The sequence below is a fragment of the Takifugu rubripes genome, chromosome 12, assembly GCF_901000725.2.
Source record: "Takifugu rubripes chromosome 12, fTakRub1.2, whole genome shotgun sequence".
Lineage (NCBI taxonomy): Eukaryota > Metazoa > Chordata > Actinopteri > Tetraodontiformes > Tetraodontidae > Takifugu > Takifugu rubripes.
Window position 1 is genome coordinate 2,630,211 of NC_042296.1, and position 27,290 is coordinate 2,657,500.

At 45.0% G+C, this 27,290-nt stretch overlaps 1 protein-coding gene across 4 annotated transcripts; it reads right to left on the minus strand.

Moving 5' to 3' along the window:
• Positions 1-105: 105 nt before the first annotated feature.
• On the minus strand, positions 106-26,783 carry LOC101075465 (solute carrier family 45 member 4-like). 4 transcript variants are annotated; one of them, XM_029844930.1, is made up of 17 exons: positions 26,631-26,783; positions 25,551-25,621; positions 20,231-20,317; positions 16,280-17,386; positions 6,302-6,490; positions 4,355-4,534; positions 4,077-4,267; positions 3,799-3,985; positions 3,278-3,718; positions 2,436-2,707; positions 2,196-2,357; positions 2,012-2,111; positions 1,855-1,935; positions 1,641-1,771; positions 1,450-1,518; positions 1,194-1,348; positions 106-1,094 (listed from the first exon to the last, which is right to left on the minus strand). In XM_029844930.1, exons 4-17 carry the CDS (start codon positions 16,581-16,583, stop codon positions 923-925), a joined length of 2,634 nt encoding a protein of 877 aa, XP_029700790.1. In that variant the 5' UTR covers positions 16,584-17,386; positions 20,231-20,317; positions 25,551-25,621; positions 26,631-26,783; the 3' UTR covers positions 106-922. The 4 variants fall into 4 exon arrangements, with proteins under 4 accessions (XP_029700790.1, XP_011607266.2, XP_011607268.2 ...); XM_011608964.2 differs by lacking the exon at positions 20,231-20,317; XM_011608966.2 differs by lacking the exons at positions 20,231-20,317; positions 25,551-25,621 and having other exon boundaries at positions 26,631-26,775.
• Between the last annotated feature and the right edge of the window lie 507 nt (positions 26,784-27,290).

A 27,290-nucleotide genomic window follows, 5' to 3' on the forward strand; every position in this document is an offset into this window, starting at 1 on the left:
ACTAATAGTTTCCAAACACAAAAATTAAAAAAAGAAAGAAAGAAAGAGCTTGTCTTCAGCTTGGTTTCTTGGTGAATTTGTTAAAGAAAGGTTTCATTCTGGGCCCTCCATCAATCAGGATAATAGTGATTGCATTTCAATGCCCTGAATACTGTCCGACCCGAGACCAAAGCAGGCCCGCACGAGAAGGAGGGCTATCAAAATCAAAATAACGGCAAAAAAATAGAACAATTAAAACCGATTTAGGACCTCGTGGTGAGTCACGTTCCCAAGAAATCTGATTTCAGGTTGAAGAAATGAATCTCGAGAGTCTTAAAGCTACTGTCACAGTGTGGTGCAAAGGTCCTACACCGCATCTCTGGAGACACACACACACACACACGCACACACACACACAAAATCATCCATCACGTCTCCATGGAGGCTATTTCCACTGCGAGGAAGAACAATTTTCAGCATTTTGAATGATTGCAGCTTAATTGACTCGTGTTCGTCAACAGCTTTCATTATTCAGGTGTTGGGTTGAGGAAGAGGCGTCCTTGTACGTGATTTGTGTGTGTGAGTCCCCTGAAGTATCCCGTCCAGGCAGCTGCTCATTAGCACCCCCTAGAGGCCCTGAGTTACAGAGACAACCTCTCCTTGACCTCACATGCAGTGGAATTATTCACTTCTGAACGGCCCATCAAAAGTCTATAAGGGTTGATTGGAAGGAATTTTAGTGCCAGCAGGAAGTCCTCCAGGGCAGAACTTGCATTGTTTCTTTGTCACGGTTGATGAGACATCAAAGATGCGCCGACCAGTCCAATGTCCCTCTTTTGTGTCCGTAGACAAGCTTAATAAGGATGGCAGCACATGTCAACAATAGTTTCAAGATTTTGAGATTTGAAATCCTCTGCAGCATTCTGTCAACTCATCCATCCATTTACAGCGCTGACTCGCTCTCTGTGTGACAGGAAGTTGTTGTCGACGTGGCTTTGCCCTCCCTGGTGAGTTTCAGGAAGCTGGGTTTTTCTATCGTCACAGCCGCTTCGTTGCCGATGGGATTTCCCAGCGTCAAGGCCCGTTTTTCAGAAGTTTTGGCGGAGTCTCCCTCTCTGTCAACACACATTATTCAGAAAAAATATTCTCAAATCACTTCTAGGAAAGGAGCAAACAAATGTAACTAGTGTGTAGAGAGTAGACGCCTTTCTCACTGGCTGTTTGGAGTAGGGTAAATAACCAGGAAGCAGGCAGTGAAAAAGCCAAGGAGGGCGCCCCCGGAGGCCACCATGGGAATCACACGGACACTTCCAACAGCTTTGACCACTGTACCGAGAGCAGAAGCTACCAGGATCTGACTGATGTACACCTGCAAATTTGGACATTATGATATAGCAAGAGAGCTGCCGTGATAGATTTCAGCATGCATACGATGCTGCAATAATTCAATTAACCATCACAGAGACTCACTTGACAGGAGAGGATCGCACAGTCGATGCCAAAGCCTCTGCGGGAGTTCCCAGGACTGTGCTGGATGTACTGGAGGAGGAATTAAAAATAACAGGTCCTGTCTTTGTGCTGCCTCAACTTTAGGAATCCACTTGCTTGTGTTACAAGCACAAAAAACTCAAACTAGGATGAAAGCAATAATGTGTCTGTACCTCTTTCATTTCGTGATACTGTCCCAGCAGAGCATAAGGACAGTAGGAGATACTCATGGAGATGATGCCCATGGTGCTTATCATCACCATGGCAACATAGACGTTAGGGAACATCGCCATGACAGCAGTTCCTTTGAAGGGGAATCAAGGCAAATTGTTACCAATCTACTTTTCTGACTCGTTGGGGGTGGCACAACAATGCTGCGGCTCGTACCGATTGAAAATCCAAGCGTTCCCATGATGTAGATGACCTTGATGCTCAGGTCAAAGTTGTCCAAGTACTTCTGAAGTATGGCTGAAAAATAAAAATTGGACAATTAAATGCCTCAAATTGTTGTGATTGAGTGCCACCCCGTGGTTTTGTGCCCTACCCGAGCATGTAGCAGCAGTCATGGCGTATATAACCAGCCCCCAGCATCCCATCTGAACTCCTCTGTGATAATTTTCCAACAGGGTAGAATTGGAAGGAGCCTGAGGAAGATAAAGAGAATCAGAGATAGAGCTGAAGAAATGACAGGAGGGTGTCAGAACAATAAAGGGCTTGGATTTCCGTACGATAGGATCTCCGTGGTAGATGACCTGGCCCATGAAATCCGTGAAGAAGACGGCCTCGGCGATGATGGAGAACCAAGTGAGCAGGTGACAGACGCACAGACGCAGCAGCTCTGAGGGCATCTTCAGCATGGAGAGCCACAGCAGCTGTACAGTGGTCTCCACCTAACAGAGAGGGAATGAGCTGGCATCCTAACAAACGAGACCGATGCATCATGGGAGCAAACAGCTCTGGACCCTCACCTCTCCCTCTTCGCTCTCCGTGTCCCCGCTGGAGGAGTTGGTGTTTCCGCTGCGGTGTCTGTTCCTCCGTCTGCTGCTCCGCCTGTGTCTGGCCTCCACGTCGTAAAGGTCATTCATGCTGCGCGACGGCTTGATGAGCAAGGCGGCGTTAGCGCGGCGGTAGCGGTAACGGTGGCTTCCAACTCGCCCGTAGTAGGAGAAAGTGCAGGAAGGCTGGCGGTAGAAAGTGTGGCGGTGGCGTGAGTGCCGGATGGGGGCTCCTGTACTGGCAGCTGGAATAGAGCAGAACAGGTCAGGAAACCAAACGTGAGGTTAAACCAGGCATGGGCAAGCTACGGCCCGGGGGCCACACGCAGCCCGTTAAACGTTTTAATCCGGCCCGCCAAACTTGAAAAATTAAATGAATAAACCTTGTTAATGTTATATTTTCACTGCAATTCTGGTGTTTTCCCACTAGAAAAAAGACAGTCAGGAGGAGAGTGATGGTAATATCCTGAAGGATAACAGAACTTTCAGTGCTTTAAAATAGAAATGGTTATTAATTTTTTTTAAAAAGGCACATTTTATTCATTTGATTTTAAGTGTTTTAAGACTCATTCCAAAGTCAGATATTTTGTTGTAATGCTTCTCTTCATTTTCATTTGAAATTAAAGCACATGTTTTCTCCATATCCCAAGATGTGTATTTTTTCTCCAATGAGGTGAGGTTACCAAAGCACTCCATCCATCCATCTGCTCCTGGTCCGGCCCCTTTGTCAAATGTTAGAACCCATTGTGGCCCACGAATCAAAATGTTTGCCCATCCCTGGGTTAAACTGTAAAGGCTAAATCGAGCACACTGACCTTTGACCATTCCGGCCCGATGCGCCTGTCCCTTAGAACTCAGCCGATTATCCCCGAGTCTGTTTTCGATGGTCAGTTCCCCGTTCAGCCGCCGCTGTTCGTTGACCTGGTTGTTCAGCAGAGCCTCTTGGCCGTCGTCGCTCTCCATTTCTTTTAAGAAAGCCGACAGGCGGGAAACTCTGGAGACGGGCGCGTTGCCCTGGTGGTTCTTCATCTGCAGGAGGTCACTGCTTCCCGTGCTGCTGCTGCGCCTGATGCGGCCGGCGTGTGCCGGAGGACCGGTGTGGTTTAGGTCGAAGGAGGAGGCGACGGGAGGAGAACCGTGATAGGGGGAGAGGCGCTCGGCGAAGATGGAAGGCTCCAGGTGGCACAGGAACAAGGCATCGTGTTCCAGGTGATCTAGGGTGGCGTCTGCCATGGCGAGAACGCTATCGCTTTTACCTGAGGAAAAACATGAAGGGAGACTCTTTAGAGGCAGAGCAGAAGCAGAGAGAATAACACCGTAATATTACTAGACGTACTTCTCACAAGATCCACCTCCAGGTAGTCCATGTCCATATCTCCATGCTCTGAATGGTCATCTCCATAGGGATCATAGATTTCATACGTCTCCATCGTGTCATCCTCTCCGATCAGTTCCAGCTTTGGTGCAAGAAGCCCAGTTCGCCCATTGGTGGGTGGTGGTAGGTTGGTGCGACCTGGGCTGTCCTGGATGAAGAGTAACATGATCGGTCCGTATTGGTAAAACAGAACAAACTAAGCAAAAAATGGTCCCTTTAAATTGACAGTGGTGCCGCACCTGTTCTGTCCTGTCATTCTGGGGTAAATACTGCTCCTCTTCGATGCTGAGCAGGTGCAGAATCACGGAGATAGAGAAGAGGACCGCGGCAAAGAAGAACAGGATTTGCTCCTGAGACTGGAACGCTGTTCCGAGGAAGGTGTGTGTCCAGTCCAGACCTCCGAGAGCATAACCGACGGCGCCTCCAAGACCTGTGTATGAAAAAGAAAAACACCGTAGGTTCCTGCCGCACGTTAAATCCTGCAGAACCTAAACTGGTTGGGAAGGCGGATCTATACCTGCTGAGGCGGCGTGAATGTTCAGCGCCATGTCCTGTTCTTCGGTGTCTGCCACGTCTAGCAGGTACGCTCTTATGGGTCCCTCTGATGCGTCCGCGCAGAAGTCCAACACCACCACACCCAGCACACTAAGGATGATTCCTATTGGTTGTTTCCCCGGCTGGTCGCCCATGGACAGACCTGAGAGTCAGGGGAATGAAAGAATGAGTTTCAGACACGAGATTTTGTGTTCCGATCATCCCCAACGCTCATTTTTTCTGCACATTCAGAAAATGCCTCTAGTGGCGTTTGGGGATTGGTCAAATATAATCCCTCATGGGTGGTGGGAGCTCAGTCTGTAGTGGACTGGGGAGGGTCCTCGGTTCGAGCCCCAGTGCCAAAACACCTTCAGAGCACTGCTGATGTACCTTTGAGCAAGGTACTCAACCCACAGATGCTCACAGGCGATTAACTGGCGACTCCTCCAGGGCTGCCCCCTGCCTTCGCTCACATGTGCACCCTCCCTGTGACGCCAAAAGGGATAAAGCGGTCGAGAAGACGAGATGAGATGAGAGATGAGATCATCCTGCATGTCAACAATAAACAGCTGTATATGATCTGCATGTGATCAGTAGCTGGTATGTACAGTATGTAACACATATGGGTCACTGCGCCTCACCCATAATGCTTCACATGATGCGTGTCACATAAGATCTCTGCCGCCCAGCAGGGCCAGAGATTGATGACAACACAGCGGCGCCAAGCTCTGGTAACCATTGTGTGTGTGAGAAACGACATGGCATACAGCGTGACACAGCATGACCCACAAAAGTACAACAAATAACATCGGGGAGGCAAACAGTTGTGGAAGAAAGAGCAAAGTGTGTGAATGTGCGAGTGTGACAATGGGTCAATGCTACGCGCTACTCCGACGGACAGACAGGAAGTGAACTGTGATTGGTGGAAAGAGGGAGGCAAACAGGAAGCATTTCCCTGTGAACTGGCTGCTCCTGTGTTCCCATGTTAAAACACACACACACACACACACACACACACACACACACAATCCTTCACAAAGTGCTGGCCTGCCTAGAAAAGAATGAATACGCAACAATAAGGAACGATACCAAACCTGCTGATTGAAAACTGATCTTTTTATTTATAACTCATTGGTAATGTATTTCAAAGTGCTATTTTAAAAACACACAGAAGCCTGATCTGAACCCAGCAGAGGGGTGCACCTTGTTTTGGGATTTCAAGACAACACCAAGATGGACGTGGAAAATAACAGATTTGTGTCCTCATAAATGGCGGATAATAATCCTACCATAGAATCATAATTATCCGACTTGCCTTAATGAACAACCAGCATCCAATAGCATGTTAGCGTGCAGCTCCAGGTAATAAAATGCTGAGTGGAAACGCCCCCCAGGCTGGACCTAAATTCAGAATGTGGATACTATAGCATGAAAGCAGTTTCACCGAAGAGCCAGCGAATGGAAAAAGGCTTTCAACTGAGAATAGAAGCTTGTCAGTTCTGAATTGAGGGCTGCTGATAAATTAAATCACACTCACCATCAAGACATTTGAGTGGAAGGTAGAGCAATCTGACAACCCGCCTTACATGACTGTCATCTACTGTATATGTATGCATATAGGAAGAAGGGGTCAATGCAAAATATCACTACATATATGTCACTAGCTACCCAAGAGATCAATACCTGGGAGGCGTGATGGACCAGTGATCAATTAGTTTGATGGGATTAGATACATATGCCCTTGGACTGACAGCTGAATGATGTAATAAGAGTTGTAACATGAGAAGGACAACGCTCAAGGACAGAGATTCATTCTGATGACACCTTTAGTTCTTGAGAAAATAGTTTAGGGTTACCAGTTTAGGGTAAAATAGTGCTGGGTAAAACCAGTTTAGGTTTGAGTCCTCATAGAATATTAAATAAGACTTGCCTATCAGCGAGCCATTCAGAAACAAAGCCACTCCCATCAGCGTTCCCACACAGAGGGCCAGGATGAAGGGTCTCCTCCTGCCCCATGGCAGAGTGCAGCGATCGCTGGCTGAACCAATCAGAGGGGTGAATATGAGACCGAGGACTGGACTGAGGAACCAGGTCAGGCTGTGATACTGCTCCGGAAGACCTGCACGCAGAGACAGATTAGGATGAGAGCAGGAAAATGCATTAAATGGGAACCCTGGCGTTTTTTCTGTGTGCCGCCAGGGGGCGCACGCCGCACTCAAAATCGATTTAGTGTGTTGTTTGTTTAGAATTTTAACAGTTTTATGTTGTTATAATATGAACATTCTGTCAATAATATTTTAAAAACGTCATCAACACAAATAGTCTCCTGTGAGCAGAATCAACTTGGCTCATGGAGGTCATTACTCAATTTTAATGAACAATTCATATTTACGGTAATCAGATTCTTAAACTCAAAAAACTGAAAATAAATGTTTGTCAGACATTACAACCCAACGTTGTTCAATGAAATTAATGACAATTAAATGGTATCTTTATGTGGCTTGATTATTTTATTGGGATGTTTTTATGACATCGACTTTCCACTGAGGGAGACCAGGTGAGGAGTTGCACGACAGGTTCCTGCATTAAATAAGCCCCAAAATAGCACAATAGATGATGGTTCATCCTTCTGAAAACCATCTGCAACACCTTCTAAATCATATGTACACACCTGTCATTGAAATGATCTGGGATAGATTAACAACAGACACGCACACACACACACACACACACACACACACACACACACACACACACACACACACACGCACACAAACACAAGGTCATTCAGCTTTTTATGAGGTTCCCATGGAAAGAATCTATTTTAAATTTGAATTTCTGATTGAGAGAAAGGGAGATTTAGGAAAAATGTGGATTTAGTTACAGAACCAGACTGTAGATGATAGTGGGTGAGACGACTACAATCAGATCCTTTATTACTCTCATGCATCAGAGAGAACGAAAAAGAGATGGAAAACAGGAAAAAGAGCAGAGACCATAAGATGGCAGTTAATTCAGTTTGGGGGCTTAATCGTTTAAAATGCACTTTTAGTCCTAATAAGGCGATCAATACCAACGTTTTGGAGTTTGCCAATGCAGCTGGAGCATGAGCACCAGCCTACTGCCACTGTACATCCTGTAGGACATCAATCAACACGCTCCCCTGATCTACATGGGTAGATCTCCCATTTGCTCCTTACACAATGAGCAAACACCAAACTTTCATTCCATTACAACCCAATACCGAAAATTACATTTATTTTTACATATCATCACATTTCTGGAGCTTCAGCTCAAGGTTGATTATTTTTTTGTATACAGTGACCAGTCTCTTTTGTAAATGGAGTTTTTTAAGACAACTAAATTTGTTTTCAAAGTTATCCAGCTTAAATCACTCTTGATGATTCATTCCTAGGCAGAGCTCCTTTCTGAGAACAGGATCCACCCGTCCCATCTTTTAAAACATGAATCAGCACATAAGCACATTAGCCAATTGTCTGGGCTAATATTTAAATTGGTAGGTGTCATCTTTGTTGATGCACCTGTAGCCGTGAAATAGCTTCTGGGCGACTTTTGTTTTTTTCTGTATTCATCTACAGGTATCGCCACCTTCATAGTTGTATACTGATCTATTGACTTCCGACCCCACTGACCCACTCAACTCTACTGGCAGTTTATTCTAATTAATATAATTAATGTATTTCCCGAAACTCTACCTATTCTCTCCTCTACCTGTCCTCCTCCCCCCTCTACTCTCTCTCTACCCGGCTGACCATCAGCAGGAGGGTCCCCCTACATGAGCCTGGTCCTGCTCAAGGTTTCTTCCTGTTAAAGGGGAGTTTTTCCTTGCCACTGTTGCTTGTCTGGGGTCAGGCCCTGGGATTCTGGAAAGCACCTAGAAACAATTTTAATTGTAACAGATGCTATATAAATAAAGACTGATTGAAAATCTACAAAAATAAGAGAAACGGTCAGGCTCTGCTTTGTCCCCATTGTCCCGCACGCAACTTCTCTGGAATAGGCCATAAACAACAATTGACCCCTGTTGCCCCGACAACCAGGTCTTGGGAATGGTGTCCCAGTGCAGACTCCATCACCTTGACTTCCTGACTCCTAATATGGCCGTGTCAGTCACACTGAGCTTCCTGTAGCGGGATTTCCACACACACACACACACACACACACATACATACACACACACACACACACACACTCAGACAAATTGTACATAAATATACCTGCGAAAATTAGTTGTCTGCAGACAACAATGCATGTTTAAACAGTGACGCAGCCATAAAGGAGGCGACAGAGCAGGAGACAGAAATCTGTCTGCAAATTTGTCAACATCAAAACAGGAAAACAGTTTCTAGTAAACAGTCCCCTCCAACACACACACACACACACACACACACACACACACACACACACACACACGCACACACACACACACACACACACAAGCCTGTAAATAATAACATGACTCTGTTCCCACACATAAAAACACAGACTCACCTACTAAAATAAAACACATGCACCTATATGCATGTGCATGTACATGCCCGCAAAACAATACCGAGAGAACAGAAACCCAGGAAGTATGTCAGACAGAGAAAAAGAAATAAGTGGAGAGCAAGAGAGTGGGAAAAACAGAAAGAAAGAGTGTGAGAACTGATCAAGATCAAAGAAATTCAGAAAGGAGGGAGGGAGAAATAAAAATGGAGAAGAGGACAAAGCAGGGAGGAAGCAGGGGAACTATGGAGAACCGGAAGGGAGAGATGGAAAAAAAGATGGAAAGACCAACACAAAAGTCTCATCAAGGTGACAGCTGTCTTCAGGCCGGTGACTGATGGTGGGAAAGAAAAATGTACAATCTGCTTCATCACCAAAGCATGCGCACGCAGACACACACACACACACACACACACACACACACATACGCACGCACACACACACACACACACACACACACAGGCTCAGGCTCAATATGTGACTGTTGGAAGACAGAGTGGCTATTCATCAACTGCTGTGCAGCCATTGTGAGAGTGTGTGTGTGTGTGTGTGTGTGTGTGTGTGTACCTGTACAAAGAAACGCAAAACTAAAAATGTACAATCACCCTGCAGGGGCGTTTTTGCCTTATTGTCTTTCGTGGCAGCAGCAGAAAACACATCTATAATCATTAATTCACCGTTACTGTACTTTTAGAAATAATCGTCACCCTCTGTTTCCTCTTTGAAACTTCCAGCTCTGTTTACATGAATACTCCTCATACCTAAGCTGCACACAGACCTCTCCTTGTTTTCATGGAATTCTGAGGAACAACAATCACTCTATGGGTGAAGCGCAATGACGCTCGGATAAAAATACTTCTTATGCTGTCTGTGTTTTGCTGCAAGCAAAAACACGTCCAGTTCATGATACTCTGACCCTGATAATGCACTTAACACCTTTGTGTGGTGGAACGGCGTTGCTGCCTGGCTGCTCCCTCCTCAGCCAAAATACACCCGCTTCAGTGCACAGAAGATTAATTTACGATCGTGAACATTTACACGAGAGGAGGATGTTATTTGTTCCCGTCCAGAGGAGGTGGAGGATACTCCCATTTTGGTGACTCTACAATAACATACTTCCATTATTATTACGCATTATTTATTGTGGATTTGGTTCATTTTTACATATATCTTTTGAAAGTGCCGGAACACCAGAGCTGTGGCGGAGTCGGAAGAGAACAGAGCCACATCCGGAAAGTCTGGATTCATGACTTTTTTTTTCCTATGATGAAACACCTGATTTCCCTTCTCAGGGATGGGAACTCAGTCCCTCGGGGATCTGCGTCGAATTCAGCCCACAGTCATGTCGAGCCGGTTGTGTTGCCGATGCGAAGCCATGAGGCGACCGCCATTAACATCAGCGCAGCGGTTACCTTTGATTGGAGATTAAATCTTGATAACTTGATGAGGAGGAACCACATATGAGTCCTTTCTAATGTTGGTGATTGAGATTTGTGTAGTCAAAGTCTTTCAACAGCCTCAATGTGAATAATAAAATGCAAAGTGTGCATATAATACACACAAGTGCACGTAACATCCTACACTTTCCTCTGCGGAAGATAGCAACATGGAAATTTAATGACAAAAAGAAACCACTTCAAAATCCATCTCGGAGACCGTGATCGATTATTTTAGCAGCTTTGTGCTTAAAGGTGAGAATTGTAGGCTAATATTTAGCCATTTTTGTCTTTATCGAGGCACCACCGACAGAATCACATAAGCTTAAATGTGTTGGGGTTATTTCTTGTTTGTATCAGTACTTTGAGAACTTCCTGTGCCGCTGCCTCTGGCTTTTACACTTCAGCTCTCCTAGACTTAACAATGTTGTCGCTTGCTTCTGTCTCGTTTTTCCCCTCCCACCCACACAATAACCCGAATATCTTCTCCCCTTCAGCTATAAACTCTGAACCGAAATCAAACAGTCAGTTGTTTTTATGACAAACATCAGACTCTTTCTCTCACCTCTCTGCCCCCCCCCATTCCGTCTCCACAACACACTGAACAATTCCTTCATATCCTGCGCTAGCGTGAGAAAACGACAAGAAAAATGACAAGTGCCCCCGAAAAACAGCCCGAGAAATGGTGTGAAAGTGAGAGTGGGGGGGGGGGGGGGTCGCGATGGGAGAAAGTGGGCAGGCAGGAAGGAAGGAGGGAGAGAGACAGAGGAAAGGAAAAGAGGAAGCAGGTGTTTTGAATAAACAAAACAAGTGAAAATGAGTCAGGTGCTGCATTCGGAGAGGAGAAAAGGCGGAAAAAAGCCGCAGATGGATTTCTGAAATATTAACATTGTTACTTTATATTATTGATAACCATCTATGGATGGGGACTTGCAAAACTAACAGCTACAGGCACGAGTTCTTTTAGTAGCTTTAAAAAAAGAGGGGAAATTCTCATACAAGCAGCATAAAACTACAGTGAGCTGGGTCAAAAGGTTACGCACGGTCAAACTGATCCTCGTGTTAAAACTATCCGTCCAATAGTGACTTTAGATGTATGAAAATGACGCAGCTATAAAAACAGATAATTTTATAAATAAAAAAAGGTAGCAGACTGTCGGCCGCCCACAGTGTTCCCGGGGAGGGCAGAGTAGACCAATGCTCAGAGACTGATTCATGGCTCTTGAGGCAGGAGTGGGCGAGGACAAGCGCAGACACAGAGTCCACGTGCTGCACAGCCGCAGTCATTAGCTAAGTGCCGAGTGTTGGCGGGGGGTGAAGAACTGCATTTCCTCTGTACATTTCTGCATTGACTCTGACGGGCTGGTGTCATCAGCTGAACCATGCTGTTGTGCTCCTAGGTCCTGTATGGACGTTTGTGTATCATTTTGACATAAAATGTGTTTTACGACCACTTGACCTTGACCTCTGACCTCCAGTCTGCAGGGGCATGTCTTATGTGCTGCTGAAAATCAGTTTTAAAAGCTTGTGTGTGTACAGAAGGTCAACGTCATCCCTTACAGGCATTCTGTACACACAGATAAGGGCTAATGCGCGGCCGACCGTGCTGGAGCGAAAACCGGTTTTAGAGCCATCGATTCAGCACATTGCTCACGAAACAGGCCAGCTGTTATCCGCCGAATCCGTGCGCGAGAGGCTGCTTACATTGGCGCCAACTGGTCCCATCTATGAATAAAAGGTGGCACTGATAGTGTGTGAAGTCAACACACACACGCCCGGCTGCTTCCACTCGGCCGTTACATAACATCACTGCGGTAAAGATGCGGAAAGGAGGGAGAGAGCAATACAGAGACGTACAAGCAAGCTGTGAGCTAGTATGAATATTCGGTTATGTTGATTTCTTTCCTTTACAACCACGGGCGACCGACGTGGGTGGGGGTGGGGGTTTGTCTGAGTTTGTCTGACCTATTAGATGCAGGACACTCCAGCCCGCATCACTGACACTGACGGCAGGTTTAGCACCAAGCCGGTGGCTGTAAATGTCAGTAAGGTAAATCCAGCGCACTGCGTCAGCGTATGGTGCGTTCAGGTGTTCAGTATGGTGCAAGTTGTGTTCACTGAACCTCATCGGTCAACAATTGCTTTGGTTTGTGTGTTGCTTTGGCTCATCATCGTCGGGAGCAGCGCGATCGGCCTGGAGCCAACAACGCCGGTGACAAGCATTTTTTCTCCGCCGCAGTATTTTGATTATCAAAAGTTGACACACTTCCTTCGACCTCTTCCGACTGTCGCGGGCAGAGAGCGGACGTAAATTTACTCTGAGGCGGAACTTTATCGCTGCTTCCTGCAGCATTAGGAGTCCGCGCAGGCATCATTTTCAGAGTTTCCTCCTTGTTTCTTTCAGCGTGTTGAAAATCTCATCGTGTGCCTCACCTGCATCTACCCTAAAACTGCAGCTGACATGGTCAGACAGCCCATTTACTACACACAATCTGCCACACGCATGCTTTAAATTTCCGATTAGTTGCATCTTTCAAAATATGTGTTTTCCCATGCTTTGTGCTTTGTCATCACCTGGGAGCTCAGCGGTGGCTTTATACCTCCACAGAGGGGGGGAGGAGGGAACAATGTGCTGACAAACAAATACACATGTGCATGCATGCAGGCACACTCCTGCATTCCTCACATACCCTCTATTAATAGCACAAATGATCATATTTTTCTTTTGTTAACACAAATAATGGTTCTTTTGTCCTTTCCTGAGGGAACTATACTCACATGGACTTCCAATAACCTTCCAATAACCCTGTTTTTTTTACATCTTTGTGTCCATTTGATGTTTTTAGTTAAAATTTGTGTCTTGAACCTATCGTATGCAACATTTCCTCCATCTCTGTCCTTTACCTAGATTGTGCTGTGGCTGAGATTACTGCGATTAGTCACTGTGTTCCCTCCTCTCTCTCTGTAAGGTCATCTGCTAGCCAACATGATAGGATCATTCAGTGGATTAGGGTGCACGGCACACAGTGCATGATGTGCAGAAATGTATCGGTGCTCAGTTACGCACGGAGCTAAAACGCTGATGTAGCACATTGATCGGGTCCATGCAGTCAGATTACAAATCAACGATGCTGGATTTGACTGGCGATCAGAGCAGAATACTACAGAGTCACACCACATGCACCGCTGGGCCACAGCGTGCACAGCTGGATTTGGATATGGACAATTTCGAGGTTTCCCTCAGAAGTTCTTGAATACATGTAATAAGGTGTACAGCGACAAGCGTATTTACTACAGATAGGTCATCCCAACATTTACCAGAAGAAAAGGATTGGATTTAAGATGAGAGCCCAAGGAGCTAGCTAGATTTTTCTTGAAAATAAGCCTGAGCTCCTGGGCCTAAACACAATCTTCTAGTTTTTCTAAAAACACAATTCAATTTTGTGATTTGAAACAATAGTAATTTAAATGAGCCATCTTGATCAGGCTGATCCTTTCACTGGTGTAGCCAGAGAGGTCCCGTTAAGGGTCTAAACACTGATATGGTGAACTGAAACAGCAGAACCTGAATGAACAGGTTGACAGTGAGAGAAATCTCTAAGCAAAGCCAGGATGGTCTCCAAAGAAGGCAGGCTGTTCCACTCCTAGGGACCGGACCAATGGAAATACAGGTGCAGATCATCTAAGTTAATTCCTTATTTAAGAATAAATAAGGACAGGCTAGATGGGATTGTTAAGCAAACACACGTTAAAAATGAGTTCTGTCACGTTATTCTGAAAGACACCACACCCACATCTGCCCTCGTGAGAACTTCTCCTGCTCTTTGTTTAACTCTTGTAATTTTCTTCATTCGTGTGAACCCCCCCCAAAAATGTCACCATCACACATTCCTCCTTGTATGTTCCGTGAGGGGCGGAACAAAACAAGAAGCGAAAAAATTCACACGAGCTGAAGCTGGAAGGCAGACATGAAAATACAGTGTGATCAAATACTCAGGGGCAAAAACCTGCGAGAACCTGGTGATTTAGGTTTAGAAAGAGTGATGATGACATAGGTGAAAAGGGATTATATATAAATATCCCTCACCCCTGGGTGGTGGGGTGTGTGTGTGTGTGTGTGTGTATGTGTGTGTGTTTTTAAGGGGGGGGTGCAGGGTGAGTGACTTCTGCTGGGGGCTCAAAGAACAGGACAGAAACAAGCTCTGGGTTTTCTCCCTACAAGGTTTTGTAATGAAGGACTTTATCCTGACTTTGCATTGGGTAAATATGGCCTCCGTGACCAAACGGTGTGTGCTGTGACGGATGGACACACACGCATGCACGTTTCCCTTTCACAGAGCTAAATAGTTGGATTCCAAGCCAATTCCAGCCTTTACAGTCAGTCGAACCTGCCGCGTGTTGTATGCGTCTGTTTTTAAGAAGAGATATTTGTTGTGATGGTAAAAGATGACCTCACTTTACTCCTGGGGGCACGTTTCTATAGAACCTTTGTGACATGCTGCACCGTGCTGCTGGAATTAGCCATCAAAAGATGGTCCACTATGGTCCTAAAGGGACAGACATGAAAAAGGGACAAAATTATCCCCCACATCATTATGCCGCCACCACCACTAGCCTAAAACAATGCTACAAGGCAGGATGGAGCCAAGCCTTCATGTTGTTTACGACAAATTCTGACCTGGCCAGCTGAATGCTGCAGCTGAAATGGAGACGCATCAGATGAGACAACATCTTCTTTGGTCCAATTTTGGTGAGGCTGCTGGGAAGTAGCCTCAGTTTCCTGTGTTTTGGTGACAGCCAGGTGTGGTCTCCAGCTGCTGTAGCCCATCTCCTTTGAGGTTTGAAGTGTTCTATGAACCAGTCTGCCCATTCTCCTCTGACCCCACACATGAACAAGTCATTTTCACCCAAACAACTGCTGCATGCTGGATATTTTCTCTTTTTCAGACCATGCTCTGTCAACCGTGTTCAGTGTTTTGGTAAGTTTTTGTTTCTGGTGGAGTCACCAGAAGCAGATGCACCTTCAAGTGTTTCCAAAATATTCAATAAGGAGCTCAGACACCTCCTAATGTTCATAAATAGACAGGACAGCAAAGACAAAGCTAAAAATAAAACAAAACACGCAGCAACACCCCGGTGTGATGGCACCACAAGACAAGCCTGGCACAGTAAAATTATGAGGAGAAAGTCCAAACAGTTTGACTGTTACTAGACATAAAAACTACATTTACTGTGAACAAGAACCCTTTCTAACATTAGACGGCTGGTGAGAAAGTTGGAAGCGAGCGTTTGAAAGCGTGTGGTGGTTTATCCCAAGAGAGCCAATCAGGAGTGAGCGCGGCTGCAGACCAACCTGCCCCTCATGTAGTCCCGGTTATGTAAGACAGAAGATCCCACTACACCACCGAGAGGGGGAAGGACGGGATTAAGAGAGCAACGGAAGCAAAGGGTGGCTGCTGGTGTGGATTGCACGAAAAGTGACTTTGAATTATAAACAAGGTGATGGCTATTTCTGACGTTTAGCTCGCCTTCTCTCTGTCCCTCACACATGTTCTTTCCTGCTCTTCACGCCTCTGTGATGGCTACGTGAGGAATATCTATCCTGAGTGCCCTTAAGATGGTTGATCCTGGAAAGGTTTGGTAAAGTCAATAAGAACAAGGTGAACTTGTTTCCATTACCTAACCAGTTCCTTTTAAATTCCAGGATTGTGAGAGTTGTGCTGATAATACTTTATAGAAGTAAAACTTTATCTAAACTAATCTGAGGAGTTCCACAGGGATCTGCTCTGGGATGTATTCCATTTGTCTTTGGGGGTTTTTTGTCCAATAAATGGATTTTATAAATAGATTGTAACCAAAAGAAATAGTGAATGAGTTTCCAGAGGTCAGAGTTTCCCCTCAGTTTAACACAATAGAGAAATTGATTTTTGAGAGTAGAGAAGTGAAATATTTGTCTGACTCACCAATCTGCAACAATACCGGTGTGACCAGGGCTGTTTCCATGGCGTAGCAGAACTCCCGACCGAACATCACAGCCCCATGCATGACCCATCTCTTCAAGGGGATGCGATCGATCGAGCCCTCGCTTGCCGACTCCTCCGCTCCTCGGCCTTCTCTTTTTCCTAATCCATCCGTCTCTCCTCCCGATCCACCTTTCTCCTCGTCGGAGCCTGATGCCATGGAAGTTTTCCCGCCGACTCCAGCCACCACAGATCCAACCTGCATAGTATCGGCCTCTGTGTTCTGAGGAGGCATGGCAATGTGCATGCACGTGGCGAGAAAAGGTGCACCTCTTTAAACAAAGCGGTGAATCCAATTGAGCTGTAACTATGAGGACGCTTCCCTGCTTCCGATTTCTTCTCAATCACAATACTAGAAATAGTAGCGAATTCCTTAAATTCGAGTACAATCTTCAGGACTCTGCTGGCTTTATCGAATGTTACAGATGAGAGAAAACTAACGGATGAGAATCAAAAAGTGGCTTGACTAAAAAAATAAAGCCATCTAAACCACTACATATGCAGAAAAACGATAACCATCATTTGTCCTCTAGACAAATTTAGCACTGCAGCATGAGCAGGTTATTTTCTTCTGTTTTTCCTGTTTTTATCCAGCAAAAAAAAAAAAAAAAATTGGCTTTCTTAAAAAGGCGTGTAGAAGAATCCACAAAAAACACGGAAGAAGTTTTCACAGGACATTCCAAGAGAAAATATGTGCATTTGCTTCTTTTTGTGAATGTGAGAGTTGTCTTTGTCTGTGTGTGAGTGTATGTGTATGTGTGTGAGTGTGTGCGTGTGAGTGTGTGTGTGTGTGAGTGTGTGTTTATGGCTTTTTTGTCATTGAGGTCGTGCCCTCGTTTTTCTTACTGTCTATTATAGGCAGTAAAAATCCATATAGAAGACCATTCGGTGAGTTCCAGAGTCATTTTGGGTATAGAGGGTAGGATGGTGGGCTGGATGTCAGAATGGGTGGGGGTAAAATAGAGGCCAGATGGGGGGGAGGGGGGAGAAGGGCAGGCAGTGCAGTTGGGTGGAGCTCCTCTGATAATCCCCATCGATTGGCTGATCAATCTATAGAGCAACGCCAGCAGGGTGATAACAGGCAAATGGAGAAGCCCGGCAGGCGTCCACAAGGTCCGGATGGGGGGAGATGAGGGAGGGGGAGAAAAAGAGAGAAAACAAGACAATTAGATGTTGATCTGACTTTACTAAACTCAAGTCACAACCATGGCATTTATTATGTCACATATTGAAGGTGATCATTCAACTGACTCAAAGAAAAAAGTCAAAATCTGCTATTCAGAGGAGCCTGTGTGCATAACTACGGGAAAGTCCAACGCACAATTGGGCTTCTATAGAAAGCGATATCTCCGGCAGTTTTTGATCCATGCATGTCAACTTATTTAACCTCTCGACTTGATGTGTGCTGACTGGAATAAAAGACTTGTGTGCTTGAAAGAATGGAGAACGGTTCAGCCAAGGCCAGTGCAAAAAGCTTTTGCAGTCATGAGCTGCTTTGTCTTTGGGTAGTCACAGTGGCTTTTTGTGCCTCTCAAGGGGAAGCCCCTTTTAAATGGAGCGAGAAGAGGGGGTTTATGTTTTCAGTAAAATCAGTGACACACTGCTCCATCCATCCATCCACCCACCCACCCACCCACCCATCCATCCATCCATCCAGCTTCAACAGTCTCATACAGGCAGTCCTATGAAGACACATAGGACCCCGACAGGGGACTCAGACTGTGGACAGGGACATTGCTAACCAGTGCATCACCGTGCCTCCCCAGCACAACTCTGTGAAATAGAAATTAGCTTAGCACAATTGAAGCCAACGGTATGATTGTTGTGCCGAAGAGACTGAGTGAAATCTTTTGTGTCCAGCTGCCAGAAAACTGTTGACTCAAAATTAATTTAATAATGATGCTGTAATAATAATACACCTCGTCTAGCGTAGAATATAGCTGCTGTGTAGCATGGAGATGTGAGGCTTTGCCCCCTCAGGTGTGAGCATGGACAATCAAAGATACTGTAACCTGGAGGAATGGACCCAAATTATCCGCAGAAGCAGACCGTTTTGGGGAAAACGTATGTGGGACTACCAACCTGCTGACATCATATCTGTCACACACACACACACACACACACACACACACACACACACACACACACACACACACACACACACACACACACACACGTCCTCTCAGAGGAATGGGTCCAGTTGAACAGGCACGTGATTGGGCATGTGCCCCACAGAAGGCGAGAGCTTATGTGAAGAAATGAGATGTATGTCCTGCACTCTGGAGGTTAAAGAGAAGCAGGAATCATGCCCTCAGAGAGAGAAAGAGAGAAAATCAGCCAGCAGGAATGTTCAGTGCCATTTCCAACTGTTAATAAAGTGTGTGTTTATTTTGGAGCGCAGCGTGCTGCTGGATTATAACCCATGGAGACAGCACGCGCACTAATACAAGCCACGTGAAGAATATACGTATCGGTGCTAAGACCCGCATCAGGCGCCTAGGTGGGAGATTTAGAAAGGAAAATAACTATAAAGAGAGATGGAATGGGACGTGAGGCACCTAGGAAGGGAAGGAAACAAGATTAGAGGAACAGGTGGGAGGAGGAAAGGATGAACGGAGGAACATAAAGGAGTACAAGGAGGCGTAGTCCAAAATATCTCCAGCCTCTATTTCACCTCACCTCTCCATTTTCAGCACACGCTTAAGAGGGTCATGAATATTTTATACACACTCATCACCTGACCTCACACACTGCAGCACCTTACGTAACAGCCCCTCTGCAGACGTGCACGCAGTCCTCCGGAGCAACACCTCGGCTACTACCTCAAATTAAACAGGGCAGCATTACAAATATGACGACGGTAAATGTTCAGATCCGACCATTTCGCTGTAGGTCCTGATCAAGTTGGAAATGACGGAGCATTTTTATTCTCACACGGTACAAAAACATGCACTTATTAGCAGGATTTAACTATGAACTGCCCCCTGGTGTGTGTGTGAGGTTTAGGACATGGTTTTAAGTTGAGCTTAGAATCGGGTTTAGGTCAGGTTTTGGGTTGGGGGTTATTTGGGATGGTTAAGCTTATGGGCTGGGGAATGCATTAGGTCCTATGAAAGTCCTCAGAAATATAGTAGTACAGGGATGTGTGTGTGCCTGTGTAAGTGTGTCCTATGCAGCACCTCTTCGGGGTTAACTATCATGATGGTAAATTAGGTCCCTTTCCCAGGAACATTTCCAGGAAGCTTTATTGATAGGAGTAGATTAACAAGGACGGGAATGTATCAATGTGGAACCATTCTGCCACTGTGTTCCACCAAACAGCAATGTCCAGCGCGCAGCTCCACGCCTCAAGAATTCCAGGAAACTATGCACTTTTTCGGGAAAAGTTTAGGGTTGGAAGGAATTTTCTTTCCTTCCCAAGTATTTTGACTGAAAATACAGCAGTTTGGAAAATCCTGGGGGGAAAAAAGGGGCTATTATCATCAAGGGGAAATGTAAGATTTCAAGCTCTGCATGGCATAGTTACCCAAGATGCAACAGTACCCACATTATTTTACTAAAAATTAGTGCAGTGTAATGAAAATATGCAGTTCTTGTTGTTGAGCATGAACAAGAGCTTGAACTCATAAATCATTCTGTCAGTTGCCAGCTCTATCTGAGCTGCAGCTTCAGACCCATCGAACTGTCTGATCACGCAGAGGCACGTGGGCACGCCCAGAACAAAAGGTGAGATTTCACTCAATCTTTTTAGTGAAGCAGAGGTAAACAACAAGGGAACAAAAGGACAGACTGCTTCTTTTCCAAACACAATAAGCTTTCTGGATTCCGTGAAGACGGGTTCTTAACAGGTTTGTCTATTTTAGAGAGTGTTTATTCTTAGACCGGCCAGATTACCTGAGACCAGGCTATTGAATCAGGGCAGGCCCAGTCTTCTTCATTCCACCTCCATTCTCCTACTTTGGTTTTCTCTTCTCCAGGCCTCTATTACAAATAACATGTCAAAACAATGTTCCAAATCTTTTTTTTTTTACACTGCAAATGAAGACGACTTAAAAAGGAAAACATTAATTTGTATTTCAGCCCAGTAGGGGGCAGTGTGAAATCCAAAAAATAAAGTGAAGTAAAATGAAGAAATGTGGCCAGGACTTAGAACTACATGTTAAAGCCCCATTAGTACAGTGTTAGTGGTTAAATTATTTCAATTTTTAAAAAACTCAAAAGTAAATTGGCAATCAAGGGCTCACAGAGCAGAGCAACAATAATAAAACAGCATAGCAGCAGAGACAAAAGGGGACTTAATTATATAGACTTAATCAAAAATCTCTGTGTGTGACAGAAACCCAGGGCCTGACCCCCAAAAAGTAACAGGGGCAAGGAAAAACCTCCGTTTAACTGGAAGAAACCTTGAGCAGGACCAGGCCAGGCTCCTTATGATTAAAGGAGTGAATAAAGAAATGATTAACCATTTAGAACTTCAGAGAGCGGTAAAATATGCATCCCTTGTACTTCTATCTTTGTGAGGACTTTCATATACTTCATACATTAGCCTGCTCCTTCCCATAAACCTAACATCAAGACAATTGTCACGTCAACTTTAAAGCTACAGCTTAAACCTCAAACAGTCCTTTAAAGTTGTGAAGATCAGCCAAAATGTCCTCACTTTGTTAGTAGAATGAGTATTTTTATTCTCAATATGTTGCTAGTACAAGAACACACACACAGACACACACACACACACACACACACAAACAAGCAGTGGACTTTGAGCTGCTGCCTATTCAGCCAACATGTGATTTGAATTAATTTAATTATAATCACATATTTGCCATTTTCCTTGTTGTAAAAAGAACTAATGTTGGTCAACTGTGTGGATACAGCCAGCAATTTTGCAGGAACCCTGGGAAAGTCTGATTTTCCGTAAACCCATTATTGAAAGGTCTGAGCGTCCTCCGACCCTCAAACACCATCACAATTCTGTCACCTTGCATCGGTATATGAGTTTTAGGGTCACATACTGGCAAAGCATGCGAACGCTGAACACAACACAGGACGGCGCTGACCCAGGATGGATATAGATCCAAGCCCGCAGGATCAAGTTCACGCCTTATGGTCGACTCCTATGGATGTTCACGCCTGACGTCTGCGTGTGCATGAGAGGGAGGGATAAAAAGGGATGGACGGCGACTGAAAACAGGAACAAATCATTTCCTTTTCCGTGAGAGTGATGCTGAGCTGCACTCCTTCAACACGGGCCGAAGCGAAAGGCTGAGCTTTTGTTTTTTTCATGGCCTCGAGGTGGATTTAAATCTTCATAACAAAAGCTCAGGTTCGCGTTACTAAATGGCACAAACAGCCCAACAGCAACAGCGAACAAAGTGCTGCGTGTCACGTCTGCTGTGTGACGAATGCTTCGCCTGTCTCGATTATTTCCAGCACAAGATGCTGTGACTAACTGGGAAAAACATTCAAAACACAATTATTCCCCTTCGTAATATTGTACACGTGATGCGCGTTAAAATCAGACTGCTGTCGCCACTTAAGAGATTTGGTTTCAAAGTTTAACACGGTGCGCGTGTGTGCTGGACAGATGTTCGCACGCACTCACACACACACTGCAACATTCCCATGCCGCTTGTGACATTCCCATGAAAAAATAAGCATATTCCTAGCATTGAGAAGCAGATGGTGAGTGGGAGATAAGCAGGAGGGGTGGACAGAGGTAAACACCAAAGAGACTGCAGAATCACACACACACATTCAGTGTGTGATTCTGCAGTGCTGCTGCAGTGCAGAGAGTACAAGGGTGGGGGGGGCACATGTGTGTGTCAACGTGCGCTAGCGTCAATGACAAATCCTGCAGTCATAGAGCCTAAAGAACTACAATGTCTGGTAGAAATATGACGTAATATAGCTGCTGCACACATACGTTTACACAGCATTTGTGAGGACTTAAACACTCCTGGTTTTATCCCCCAGGGTAAAACAGAGCTCAAAATTAATCTTTAATCGAGTGACTGGGAAGATATGTAACGATTGTGGCTGATGAATGTGGACAGATTTTTCTCTCCCTGAAATGTGGAACCTTCCAATTATTCTTGAAGTAGAAGCACATATCCTTTAATAATATTCCATTTATCTTCCCAAGATTCTGTGTTGGCAATCGTTATGTGTTTTTTCCCCCCCCAGTCAACTCACATCAGATACATCCTTCACCCTCACAGTACAGACAAGGATACAACCTTTAACGTCTGACAGTTTTTCATTCTCATTACAGCTCGCAATGACATTCAAAATGGGTCAATATCTGTCGTGCAAAACTCCCCACTGGATCATTAGCGAGCATTACACACCAGGGGAGGATTTGTTGTGTCAGTTAGCTTTGCGACCAGCAAAAGCCTAGTCAAGCTGTTTATTTTTAGCACAGCAGGCTAATAGGTTAGCTAGTTAGCGCACTGAGCACCTGTAGTCAGTTAACAGCTAGTTTCCTACCTACACTGTATATACAATTAAAAAAACGGTTTAACCTGATCATTTTTAAAGCTGGTGTTAAACCCAGAAAGGTTCTGTCAAACTAGAACCTTTTGTTCTTTTGGAAAGCGCTCACACACCACTGTAGACAATTAAAACGCATCCGCATGAAAGTTAAGCCCCCAACTGTTCCCATGCCGACAGTTAACTTGAAATGCGATGCCGAAATCGTTTCTTAAAAGAAACCTGTGTTGTTGACACGGTGTCACCGTATTAACAGACAAGACGCCCAACGGTAAAAGCCCACGTCTCCTGCAGGTCAGAAGGTTTTGACAAGCTGCTGACAAGCAGCCTTGGCCTACTTCTAACCCAGAATCACGTTACTGGCTGTGCGTCAGCCCTATAGCCTCAACACCACCACTGAAACTCACCACCTCTTCTGAGTACATTACCTGCCACCCAACACCCCCACATTAATGAACCCTCCTAAAAGGGAATGGGGACCATCTTCATTCTCCTCTTTACAGCCCTTTTAAGGGTGGCGCAAAAGGATATTTATCCGTGGCTGTCATGAAAGTCTCATTTAATGACCTGAGCATAAGTAAGTTAAAAAAGATGGAATCAGAAAGGTGAGGTAAGAACTGCAACAGCACCAGGAAACACTCAAACACTTGCTGTGAAACTGTCTGCGTAGACCACACATCTTAAAAAAACATTTAAGCCCTGCCCACGCCCTGTCTGATGGAATATTCCACTGCAGCACTCAAATGCGCGCGCGCATGTTTGATGCTGATAAGCCAGCTGAATCTATCATCTTCACACTTGCTGCTACAACAATGACAGGGTGAGAAAACCCCTGCACCTGCACATGCATGTAAAGGCTTTTATTTTATTATTATTTCGGTAAAGCCCTTTGTTCAGTAATTTCCTGCCTTTAAAAGTAGTAAAAACATCTGATTATTTCTTAATAACCCAGCAAAACGCACTCCCCGTTTCACCAAATTGCTTCCAGTGAGTCAGAGTATTTGCTCTTTATTCTTATTCTTGCGATTCCCTGACAACTCATGACAAACTAGCCTCCACTATGTCCAACCTGCAGTCCCGCAGTGAAATCAAATTCACCATCACGCCGATCCATTTAAATGGGAGACGGTGAAAAGCAAAGGAGGGCAGTTTTCATCCAGCAGCGATGTTCCCGAGGGAATGCTGGCCCAGCCTGGCCAGACATCCGAAGTGTCACAACAAGACTTTTGGTGTAAAAGGGTGTGACGTCATAGAAAAATAGAACAAAACACTTTATTAGAGTGAAAACCTGTCGACTTACACCTAAGACAACAACAGGCATGCGGGAGTTCAGAGAAAAGGAGAGCAGAAACGGGCTTGGCCCAAAAAGCATGAACCAAGAGGAACTCCCTTTGACTCATCCAGACGCTCAGCTGACAATTGTTTTCAGCAGCGGAGGCAGAAACTGAAAAAGCAGTTTTATCAAATTACCAAATGCTTGAACATCCCAACTTGTTGCCATCCTAACTCACAGAGAAGATGACGCAGTCGACCTTGAATGTGTCGCTTTTTGTGGATTCCCAGAATCCCAGAATGGAAGGGGGGGTGGGGGGAATCGCCCAGTCATGTTAGCACTTACCTGGCGAACAAGTGAGAAAAGGCTGCTCAAATTTAATCCGCAACACTGCTTCAATAAATCGCTTTTGAAATCCTCCAAGATCTTAAGACAGCATCAAACAAGAATACATCTTGTGTAATCTGAAGCCTTTCTGGCTCTTAAATTGCAATAGAAATCTCCTAACCACTGCACAAATACCAGGATTTTTGCAACAAACGCATAAACACTTCTTGGAAATTGGATGAGTGGGGGGGGGTTGGAGTTGATGGTGGGTGAACGGCACCGCTGGGACAAAACCACTGAATTCTGGAGTCACCTGGAAGATTTTCAGTTTTACTGGCATCTATTTCTAAACACATCATCGTCATCTGTTACCGACGGGTCACCGAAGGAAAACAACCTTTTCGCACATCAATTCAACGACCGATTCGGACTAAACACTTACAGCTGCCGGAGATGAATCCAGCTATTTTGCATTTCTGTGCGATTGCTACAGCTTTGACTGGGGTTATGCCTCTGAGGTGGCTGGAATGGGTCTAAAATCTCTTTCGAGCATGATATTTTTTGTTTTACACAAAGGTGGTGTGGAAGAAGCACTAAAATAACTGTGGCCGGTTAGTGGAAATGAATTCGGAATGTCGCAATCAAATATTCTGCGTGCCCTCGGGCATTTACGGAAATGCAATCCGTTTCTACTGGAAAAAAGTTTGGACGATTTACTACCTTTAAAGATGCATGTGGCCAACATCTGTGCAAGTGTGGGTTGTAACGAGGGTCCGGGTGCGTTCGATGACTATCTGGCGTGACCAGAGTTGTCGGCCTACATTTAGTGTGCTGGACTATGCGGTAATAAGCCGAATGCTGACTCAGGGCCAGCTGACAGTCAGCAAACATTTCATCAAGAGGAAGTGGATCGCTTTCAGTCCAGCTGAAGAACAGCATCGGTGTCGGAAAGCAAGAAGCTGATGCAGATATTTACTAGAGACAATTGGGCGGATTTCGAAATCAGATCTTTGCATTCTGTTCCGCTTCCTCTGGTTCTGGATACTGGACACAACACATGTCACTTATGTCTTTAAGCTCCCCATCAAGATCAAACGCAAGCACGGTCGTTGGTTGTCTTACCAAAAGGCCCTAAAAGCTTCATAAAGGTCACTGGGACGTTGTCTGGTCCAGGCAACTTCCTGCAGTCGTACCTGGGTACATAAAAAAAAAATAAAGAATGCGCACTCACACATGCATGTCTGCTGGTTCACTGTTACACTGGGATTAAATCAGAGCGCGCACCAACAACAACAACAACATAATCTATCAGACAGCCCTGCAGGGGTGGGCGTAAAACGACCAGATGTGTGAATAAGCAAGCATACCTGACACATCGACAGCATGAAATAGCTGTATAATGACAACGGGCTCATAAAAAACATGGCATAGCTATTTACTGACGATGGCTGGAATATAACCGCAACAGACTGTTGCAGATGTTATATCCTGCTAATAAAATGCTTGGTCAATGACGTGATCTGGAATTTTAGAAAGAAATTGGATTTTCCAGTCCTGCATTCAACACAAATGTTTTCAACGTATCGTGAAAAGCAGAGAAATGCATTTTAAAAACAACAGCAAACATAACAGAGCTGGTCCTTTGTGTTTATTTACTTATTGATTCGGATGTGGCATGAGTGTGGAGGAAATCCTGTCTAAAAACACTCTGAAATTGAGTTTCAGGTGCATCACAAACACAAAAAAAGTTCAAGTCAGCTATGTTTTCTTTAGTGTCAAAATGCAGTGGAGCCAGAAGATTAGGTTTGATTATTGTAATGATTATTCTAATTTAAGTCTGCTCATAATATAGTCCTCAGTCTGAAACCTGAAGCCATGAGCGACTGTTATAAGCTGTCTGCCTGACATCAGAACAGCGCCCAGGAATACTAATTATAAAACATTATAATTATAGCAACCCAATTATGCAAGCGGACCCATCTTTGCCTCCAGCCTCTCCTCTAGATTTGTTTTTGATGCAGCCCAGAGAAACTACTGTAAATGTTCCCTTCCTCCCCCACCACCTCCACCTCCTCCTCCTCCTCCTCCTCCTCCTCTCTGCAGCAGCAACCTGAGATGATGTTATTCCGCCTGCCTGAGCCGACAAACAGCGACAAGAAAATGTTTAATCCGTCCCCTGTGATAACCGGACACCGAGCTCACCTTGCCGGGACTTGTCGGCAGCCAGCACCGCGTCTGTGTCCGCTGAGCGGTCGGAGAGTCTGCGGCTTTTGTTGCATAGGTTGTCCGCTGCTCCTGGAACTGGACCCAGAGCTTTAAATACGCCTTTAAAGAAATATTTGTCGGAAGAAAGAGACGCAGCGCCCACTTCCGCCAACGTCACTATATTTGCATAAATGGGCGGAGTCAGGAGATGCACGCTGAAGCGGGGCGGCTAATCGTTGAACGCGAACACACAAGAGCCCTTTTCTGACACACAAATGTGTTTATTAAGTTACAAATCGAATTCGATAATTAATGCCTGGCTTAGTGATCGATTGTGACTGTTTTCGTTTCAAGACAATAAATCTTTGGAGCTTAAATTCTGTCAGAATTCAGACTATTAGCGTGTTTTGTTGGTTTTCGGGGGCTTAAATTGGTTTCTTCCCACAACTTTTACCTGTGGCATCTTTTTGTTATTAAGTGTGGCTTTGAAGTGATAAATTATAGGCTTCTCTATCTTCCTGCAAAAAGAAAGGGACCCTGCAGAAGATGGAAAGAGTTACCATTATTTTTGAAGTGTGAGCACTGTGACCTGTTGCCTTTATCAGAAGGCCTAAAATAAGCAACACATTAATCATTTTTAGATCATTACTCAAAGGC